Source organism: Pocillopora verrucosa, chromosome 10 (assembly GCF_036669915.1).
Source record: "Pocillopora verrucosa isolate sample1 chromosome 10, ASM3666991v2, whole genome shotgun sequence".
NCBI classification, from domain to species: Eukaryota; Metazoa; Cnidaria; class Anthozoa; order Scleractinia; family Pocilloporidae; genus Pocillopora; species Pocillopora verrucosa.
Genome location: NC_089321.1, coordinates 14,189,629 through 14,198,872, shown reverse-complemented (window position 1 = coordinate 14,198,872; position 9,244 = coordinate 14,189,629). Strand labels below are relative to the sequence as shown.

Here is a 9,244-nt window from a genome sequence, read left to right as displayed (position 1 = left end):
CTCGTGCTGCCATGCCTGCTTTTGCGAAGGGGGAAGGTGGAACAGGGGGGTCAGAATCTCCCGATTCCTGTACTTTTGTGCCCCTTTGCCTCCCGACTCCAACCTGTCGGCTTACCAGACACTGAAGTATAAGTGTACATGTGTCGTGTATCATGCTATCTCATGACCTATGACGTAATCGAATGGAAGGGATTTCCAAATTCACCGGAAGTCGTGATGCTGTTTTTCCAGCCCGAGTACAAATTTAAGTTTTCTTGCTTCCAAAATTTTCTTTTAAGCATTGGTGGATGTTCTATCGCAACTATCGCCTTCTTTATTTCTGCTCCCGCTTCCCGCCCCTTGTTCTCCCGCTTCCCGCCCCTTGTTCTCCCGCTTCCCGCCCTCTCACGCCCCCTGTTCTCCCGTGCTCCCGCCCCTGTCTCCCTCCACTGTGTGGTACATGATAGTAGCCATCAGTAGATTCGTTTTATTTTATCCTTGTTCGAGGCCATTTTTCTACTTGTGCGTTTTTATTTTTTTGTAAAATCAAAATCTTAAAGGAACAATTTGAAGACATGAATGTTCAGGTTTTCATCCGCCTCAAAATGTGGTTTGAACGACTGGATCGAGTTATGACGAATACCTTATTACCAGTTTCCCTCCTTAAAGGAGTAAGAGCGGGAATACTGGAGACGAGGTCGTGAAAAACTGTTGTGAAATGAGTTGTGTTCTGTTGATGATAATTCGTGATTAACCACGCGTTTTAAAGTAGACTGTGCGATGTCTTTCAAAATCGATATTCACAATCATATATTACCCGAGAGATGGCCAGATCTGAAGGAGGTGAGTCGTTTTAAAATGATCGAGCTAATATAATTGGCAAATTGTAGAAAAGTTTTGTCATTGTTTTCTTAAAAGAATGATTGAATTTCATAGAGAAATATATTTGATGAACTTGAATTATGTACGGAAGCCCAATTAACAGAATTAAATAACGTAGAAGAATTGTAATTCGTATGGTGTTGAACACGGTAGAAGCATCGATCATAAAGATTAAATCACATTTGCAACAGAGACATGCAATGTAATTAGAAACACTTCGAATTCCTATACTGTTGTTAGGGGTCTAAAAAGAATTACAGTAGCACATGAATTAATAATAAACATTTTAGGTTTTGTTATTTTATGTGAACTGGGCTTAAAATTATTCCATGTGTAACAGTAAATCAAACTTAACGACCACCGCCCACACCACACCGCCAAGAATTGACAAGTTGTTACAAAAAGAAACAAAACAAACAAAGATCAGTTTACACCAGATTGCTGAAATTGAAACTCTACAAGTTTGATAGATTTTGACTACCATAGTTTATATTCAAAATCATGGAGTTCAAAAGCGCTGGGAAGTTTGTTAGAAAGTGTTATGACTAGGCTGTAATTTAATCCCTAAGACAATATGGAAGTGAGATTTCTGGTGTTTAACATGTAATTGAGTACATAGGTTTCATTACATATCCAATTCCAAATATTGCATTTCTAGTTTTCTGATTAGTTCACTCAACTCCAGTTATCAGCTCATATTCTCAGTCACCTCATATAGAATTATGTAATTTGTACCAACTGTTGTGGAGCTGAAAAAAAAAGCTTCAAATATTCAAACATTCAGGATTTAATGAAATTGAATAAAACAATTATTGTATATGTGCCTGTTGGATATGAGAATGCTCACAGCCAACTTGGTGCTACATGCCTTGTTGACAATTTACCATCTTATATCCAATGAGCACTCAAGGAATAACTGTAATATATTTTTTAATAAGTGCTAAATGGGGCTGTGGGAATGTTATACACTTATATAACAAGTAGAGTTTTCATCTTTTCAGCGATATGGTTATGGAGGATGGATACAACTTCATCATCATTGTGAGGTTTGTTAAATTGTCTCTTTTGTCAACTAGCAGTCAATTAATTAGCTTACAGTGCCAGCCTAACTTTTAAGAGGGAATGTTCACTATTTACCCAAGTAGAACCATCATCTTACCTCCTTCTTTTTTAAAGAAGAGGAAAGATTGACTCTGGAGAGAAGGAAATTATTTTCAGGAGCCTCAAAGGCCCTCTTAGACTAACAATCAGTTCAAATGATGATAATAGAATCAGAAGACTCCTACTGTTCTTAAAAAAATTCTTGACTTCACTCTAATAAATTTATGTAGTTAAAATGGGTTTTTATATATTTTTATGAGAGGGTCTTTCCAGATTTGTGTAAAATATGATTGCTATTTTTTATTTCCTCTCCTCTTTGTACCTTTCTGGTCAAGAGACTACCTTACGGAAAGTACAGTTACAGTTAAATGATCGTCTGCTCAAATGTTGAACTTAAAAGTTCTTACTTTCAATTGTTGTTTAGGGAAAAGCAAAGATGATGAAAGATGGGAATCTTTTTCGTGTGATAGATGAGAATTGTTGGTCACCAGAGGCAAGAATTAGAGATATGGATGCAACAGGTGAGTTTTGAGAAGTCAAGAAATTACACTCTCCAAAAAACAAAAAAAATTTGTTTATGTATGTATGGTTCTTAGCTCAGGTGCAGATTCAAAGAATCTATATTGCGAAATTAGAAAACTGTGAAAAACCAAAATATTTATCAAAATTAACGTTATTCTGTTTCATGGAAAAAGCCAATCAGGCATCAGAAAACTAAACTGCAAGCATGAAATGAGATGAGAATTTAAAGGAGAAGTTTTTCCCCTTTTTCCAGTCTATTCTTGACAAGTATTTTGTTCCACACAGGTGTCACAGTTCAAGCCCTTTCAACTGTTCCAGTTATGTTCAGTTATTGGGTAAGTGTGACAGATGGAATACATTTGACCTTGCTGTTGAATGAACAGTTCCTTACTAACAATGCCTCTTTTTTTTCTGTCAGGCCAAGCCAGAAGATACTTTAGATTTATGTCGTATAATGAATGATGACCTTGCAAAAACTGTGAAGAAATATCCCAAAAGATTTGTGGGTCTGGGAACTCTTCCAATGCAGGTATAATTATGCAGTTTAAAGTAAAAAGTTGTAGATTATACAGAATTATAAATTTTTAAATGTGAAGGTTCTCTGCCTTTAGTTAACCTTTTAACCCTGAAGTGTGACTAGCATCTAATTTCTCCTTACAGTATCCTCCTCCCCCCCCCCCCCCCACCCCAGTTACACATTAAGGTCACAAGAATAAAGGAAAAGATCACCAACTAAATCTCCTCACCAGCACTTTAGGAAATGTATAGAGAACAGTATGGAGAATATACATACTGATGTAGGGTAACTGTATGCCTTGTTAAATTTGCCAAACCTTTTGGTAGAAAATAAATAGCCTTTGTTGCTGGCATTAAGCTGCAGTTAATAGAGTTGTTTAATAGAAGCATGAAAAATGAAGAGGGCAACTGTAAATCAGCTAACTGATGTCATTTTGAGCTTACAGTGAATGTTCCTATTTTTGTTGTATTCAAACCATGAGGTGATGGTGAAGAAAACTTATCATGCGATGTAAATTTGTCATCTATTGCAATATTTATCTTTAATAGGCACCTGATCTTGCAGTACAGGAGCTAACCAGATGTGTAAAGGTGTGAACCAGTAGATTATTAGAATTTTATTGTGATATCAAGTTGGTTAATGTCTGTTTTGGCTATAAACTGGAGTTGGTTGCTACTTCTAGGAACTAAGACAGCATCAATAATTTTTTTTTCTGTCAGTCATAACCATTGTAGCCTAAAATATGCAATTCCAAGATTATTGTCAGTGACCTAGGTTATGATTTGTAAGATTCAACCAAAAACCCTTAACTTTTAAATTTTTTAAGAGTTTTTTTGAAGAGAATGACTGTTGATTTACTCATGTCTCCATCTCTGGAGAATGCTGCTGATCAGCCATATGGAACCTGCACTGTTCTCGGCACTGATAATGTTTGACCATCTCAATTTGGATACAATGAAAAACACTTGTTCCTTAAATCTACATTGTAGGAACTTGGTTTTCCTGGAGTAGAAATTGGTTCTCATATAAATGATTGGAATCTTGATGCCCCGGAACTGCAGCCAGTATTTGCTGTAAGATAATTCTGTTCATTATTTACTACATAATAATAATAATGGTATTTTGCCTGTGAAAATTCCATAAGGTTGTTCTTCTTGTCTTCTGAACTCTCAGTACTTCTTGTCAAACAGGAGAGTTGCGCTAAGAGAAGATATCATTGTGCTAATTTTAAGAGATTAATACTTTAACTCCCATGAGTTACTGGGACAGAATTTCTCCTTAAAATATCAATACAATATTAACCAGATAAGTAATGAGAATAAAGAAAAATATCAATTTGGGGATAATTAGTTGATCCAGTACTAAAATTAAAAATTTGATCTAGGAGTTAAAAGGTTAAGAAATTCAAACTTGTTGTATTATTATTAACTCTTCAATCTTTTGTTCACTCTACAATTCACAACTTCTGTTAAGTTAGTAAATATTTTTGTCACTGGAAAGAAATTTGTTGTCAATACATAATGTAACTCATTCTATCAGGCTGCAGAGGAGTTGGGTTGTGCAATTTTTGTTCACCCTTGGGATATGGAATTAAAAGGAAGGATGTCCAAGTACTGGCTGCCATGGCTTGTTGGTAAGTCTCTTATTTTTCAGCCACTTGATTTTTCAGTGTGCATTGCAGACCTACATTGTTTAGATCTTGAATCAGCTCAGTGTTATCAAAAACGTCTTGTTGTAGGAATGCCAGGTGAAACTGCCCAAGCAATCTGCTGTATGATATTTGGTGGAGTTCTAGAAAGACATCCAAACCTAAAAGTGTGTTTTGCTCATGGAGGTAAGAAAAGTTAATGAAAATTTCATTCTGTAATTTTTCCAAAACTTGGTCCTGGTTGGAGGTCTCAGTGATTCCCAAATGAATACAGAATGATCAATTATTTTAAGTAGTGGGAAAAACATTTACTAGGACTGGTATATTTTTTTACCCAAGGTAAATTGTTTACAGACTGAGTTGGGTAAGTATTACAAGTTTGTAACTGCAATGTTTCAATGCTGCTGCAAAGTAGACAGCATAGGTTATCACACTTGAGGATAGCTACAACATGTAACAAATTGATTCCATATTGCTGTGCATCTGTTCAGAAGTAGATGATAGATGGTGCCAAATTTTAGAAATTAACCCTTTAACTGGCAGAATTTCTCCTTACAACATCAATACAATATCAAGCAGACAAGTGATGAGAATAACAAAAAATATCAATTACGGGATTATATAATTAAGTTGATCCAATCCCAAATTCTCCAAACTAACATCTCAAGAACTGTATGGCAGACAGTAAGGAGAATTACTAATGAGATCCTGGGGATTAAAGGGTTAATGGTGATATCATCTATGCATCTTTCCTCCAATAGATCTTATGTGAGAACCAATAAAAATTCAGCTAGTCATAACACAGGCAGCCCAAGCTCCGGCTGTGAGATGATCATCAAGTGTGTAATAGGAGTCATGGTAAAAATATAAGAGAAGGTCCTTCTCTTCTGAGCAGTAAACCTAGAAGTGGATAACTTGCTAAAATGGGTTCTTTTCAGCATAGTTAGTGGTCAGATAACAAGCAATGCACTGTGAAAATAAGTTGAGGTATTTTTATTGAGAATTTTACTGTATTTTTGGATTCCCATGAGCAATCATAAATATTCCCATACAAACTCTTATATTTCACCATGACTCTTATTTCACAAGATGATCATCTCACAGCTGGAGCTTGGGCTGCCTGTGGTCGTAACTCACATTTTTGTCCTGAAGTTGGTGTTCCTTAAATAGAACTATATTATTTTTTGACTGTTATAGGTGGGGCATTTCCTTTCACCATTGGTCGTATTGAACATGGCTTCAATGTCAGACCAGATCTCTGTGCTGTTGAGAATCCAGTCAACCCAAGGTAAGTTCCTTGCGTAACATTCCAACTATCTTCACCATCTTCCACATCTGGCTTAAAACTCTGTACCTTACTCTGTTTATAAAAAAATCTATAACTCACTTAGAAGAATTTGGTGTAGTTTGCTAATTTGTCTTGAAGACATGTGCTAATCCCTTTTTGGAGGTGATAGCGGTAACTTGAAGTGTTACCAAAGTTTTGGCAAAATTATATCATAGTTCCTAAGAGTTTTAGCATGAATTTGTGAAAATTTCTCCAAACTTAAAGAGATCAAAAATTTAAAATTGACTGGCAAGGAATAGTGTGTTGAAGCTGCACCTGGTATTTCAATAACTTGTAACTTTTTTTTGTAGGAAGTACATTGGACAAATTTTTACAGACAGTCTTGTTCATGATGAGAAAGCTCTCAAATTTCTAGTTGACATTATTGGAGAGGTGAGACTTTTATTTCAGTTGTTTTCATGTATTTATTACAACTATATTGAAGTAAATAAGCAGATTTTGCAGTGTATGCATCCTATGAAATTCAATTGTAAAACCTGAATCTGAGCTCTGCAATTTACAAGTCAGACTTCTAGAATAGGATCACACACATTGTTTCCCAACCTAAGCACTTTCATTAAGAGGGCCAGAGACAAAACAACAGATGGGACAGACACATACATGTGAAGAAGATGGGCATCACAAATTGTTTGAGAGATTAAAAATGATTTGTCTGAGCACATGAGTAGCACAACTAGATCAATGCTGCATAGTTTGGTTTGAAGGTTAATTCCTGGAAAGTTTCACTGTTGTGATGTTTCATTAATGAATGCGCTCAAAGCAGTGCAGAAATAGTGTATGCCTGATCTTGAATGTCTTGGTGTATGGTGCATAGAGTTTTAAAATCTGTTGTACAAATCAAGATGTTGATCCCATACACTGCCTCTGGCCTTTACATGTATTTAAATGTATTTGTTAGTGTATTATGAAGGGAGCAAGGCCAGGTTATTCTGGTATGAGCATAGATTTAACCATTTGGAGCACCTGTTTATGTACAGATTTGCATCTAGTACTAATAATCTGATGTCTTAACGTGTAAATTTTTCAGGAGAATGTTCTTTTAGGGAGTGACTACCCCTTCCCTCTTGGTGAACATCACCCAGGCAACCTAATTGAAGAGGTGTACAAAGACAACACAGAACTCAGGGTGAGGGAAGAATGTGCATTATTTTGTGCTTGTTTCAAATTTTTTTGTATGCATCCTTCACAAAAAAACAAAACAAAAAAAAAATCCACAGGTAGAGGGCTGTGTTAGCGTGTCATTTTTAATGTAATTATGTTACACAATATTCTTTTCAGTCCACTAGAGAAAAACAAATTTGTCATCTGATTTTTATGTCTTAAGACGTTGAAAGAAATCATCCAATGTAACTCTCTTCTTCCATTTCTTGAGGGAAGGGTTAGATTTGGAAGGGAGTAGTTTGTTGCATTATTCTGAGTCAGTTCACCAAGTAATAAAGTAATAATAAATTATTTATAATTAATGATAAGCATTTGAAGAATTATAATAATTCAGTTTTTCATCCCTCTTGCCATGTTTCCCTGAGTTCACCATCATGCTGTTTTGTCTTTCCATCTTTCTAATCAACCACCCACTTAACAGGATGCATTGACGACATGGTACATAAAATCTTAAGTACAATAATATGTTGGGTTCATTACACCAGTATTGCTTGGTAACAATGATTTAAAAATAAAAATAAAAGATTCAGTAACACTGCTTAGTTTACAAAACATGTTTTGACAGTTCCAAGCAATAGAAAGTTTTTGGTATGGGAAAGTCATAACATGGATTGCAAACTTAACTATTAATAGCATCTCCTTCTTAGGTTCTCTCCTCTGTTTCCAAGTGTTAAATGTAAATTAAGATTTTCAAGATAAACTATTGCATTTATCTTTTTATACTACATGTTGCTCACAGATTGTAATTGCTAATATTTCATTGAGGTAGTTCTCAAAGCTATGTTGACAGTTTATGGTGTCTGTTCTGTTGCAGGACAAGCTCTTAGCTGGCAATGCCTTGAAGTTTTTAGGATTACAGAGATCTCAATTCAATGACCAAGCTACAGACAGTTAAAAGCTTGTGACTAGTGGGGTACTTGGTCCTGCACTAAATTTCAGCACAGATCAAAAACTCAGAAGGGTAGCTTCAGTAGGGAAGAATGAGTTAAATACCGTTGGTATAGGAACAAAACAAAATTTGATATTTGAAAGATGTTGGACCAACTATTTTATTTTGTATTTATCTCAGTTATATTTATTTAAAAGTAAGTCTTGAAACTGTGATTGTGCCAATATTATGCTGTAGCTCTAATAATTTGAAGTTTCAAGCTTATGAGGATTGACCTTTCTCAGAATGAGAATTTATGAGGATTGACCTTTCTCACAATGCAATAAAAGTACTTTGGTGACTTGACTGCTTTAGTATTAGGCTTTAAAAGATGACATGAAGTTTTTTTTTTGTTAGTTTTGTTAGGGAGTTAATTTTCAGTGACATTTACATTTTAAACTTGATGTTTGCATGCATCCACTGTTTGGGTTAGCCCAAGGAAAAAAATTAGGATATAATGCCTGAAAATTTAACCATTTCATTGCTTATCAGCCCAGTGTGGACAACTTGAAGAAGCAATAATTTTATTCAATGGAGTTTGTTTTTGTTGGAGAAAAACCAACAAACACACATCATTCGTGCACCGTTCTGAATTAAGGGAAATATTAAGTTTATTTTTGAAATCATACAACTGCTAGTTATTCAGTAGAAACACCAGACAAAGTATATATTTTGACATTATTGATGTGACATTTGTCAACAAAGCTTGTAATTCAAATGCATGGTGCTTGCTGTTTTTGGAATGTTCTTACTCCACATCACAAAAGATGTAAAAAGGTATCTGTACAATGTAAATAAATTGGGGAAAAAGAGAGTCCATATAGTTGCACCTCTTATTTTAAGTGCCGCTCCTGTTAAGAGCGGTAATCACGACTTCCCGTCGGAAAAAAGTTTTCTTTTATTTCTGCCCATGTAAAGGGTTTAGGACACATGTTTCAAAAACAGTTTAGTTGTTCTTCAATTCTCTTTTTCTGCGTCGTCGTGTGACTTCATCTTTTAACCAAAAATACCGGAAAAGCTTTTATTCATATGACAAAAATAAACTGTTTAGTTATGACATTATACGAGGTATTCAACAGGCTACGAACCATTTCTTTTTTTTTTTTCTTTTTTGGGACTCAACGGGAGAATCAATAGAAAACACATTTTGCACTCTTC

The 9,244-nt window shown here is 35.1% G+C and overlaps 1 protein-coding gene across 1 annotated transcript; it reads left to right on the top strand.

Moving 5' to 3' along the window:
- The first annotated feature begins 681 nt into the window (after nt 1-681).
- Nucleotides 682-8,973, top strand: LOC131784456 (2-amino-3-carboxymuconate-6-semialdehyde decarboxylase-like). The gene is made up of 13 exons (XM_059101263.2): nt 682-822; nt 1,863-1,907; nt 2,387-2,483; nt 2,770-2,819; nt 2,903-3,013; nt 3,550-3,591; nt 3,991-4,074; nt 4,541-4,634; nt 4,740-4,835; nt 5,847-5,937; nt 6,288-6,369; nt 7,025-7,123; nt 7,973-8,973. Exons 1-13 carry the CDS (start codon nt 760-762, stop codon nt 8,051-8,053), a joined length of 1,035 nt encoding a protein of 344 aa, XP_058957246.2. The 5' UTR covers nt 682-759; the 3' UTR covers nt 8,054-8,973.
- Nucleotides 8,974-9,244: the final 271 nt, after the last annotated feature.

Bases quoted from the DNA above. Each gene is read 5' to 3' on its own strand.
- LOC131784456 (XM_059101263.2), top strand. From the start codon at position 760: ATGTCTTTCAAAATCGATATTCACAATCATATATTACCCGAGAGATGG. The intron at 823-1,862 runs GTGAGTCGTTTT...TCATCTTTTCAG, and splicing joins GATGGCCAGATCTGAAGGAG to CGATATGGTTATGGAGGATG. The intron at 2,484-2,769 runs GTGAGTTTTGAG...TGTTCCACACAG, and splicing joins TAGAGATATGGATGCAACAG to GTGTCACAGTTCAAGCCCTT.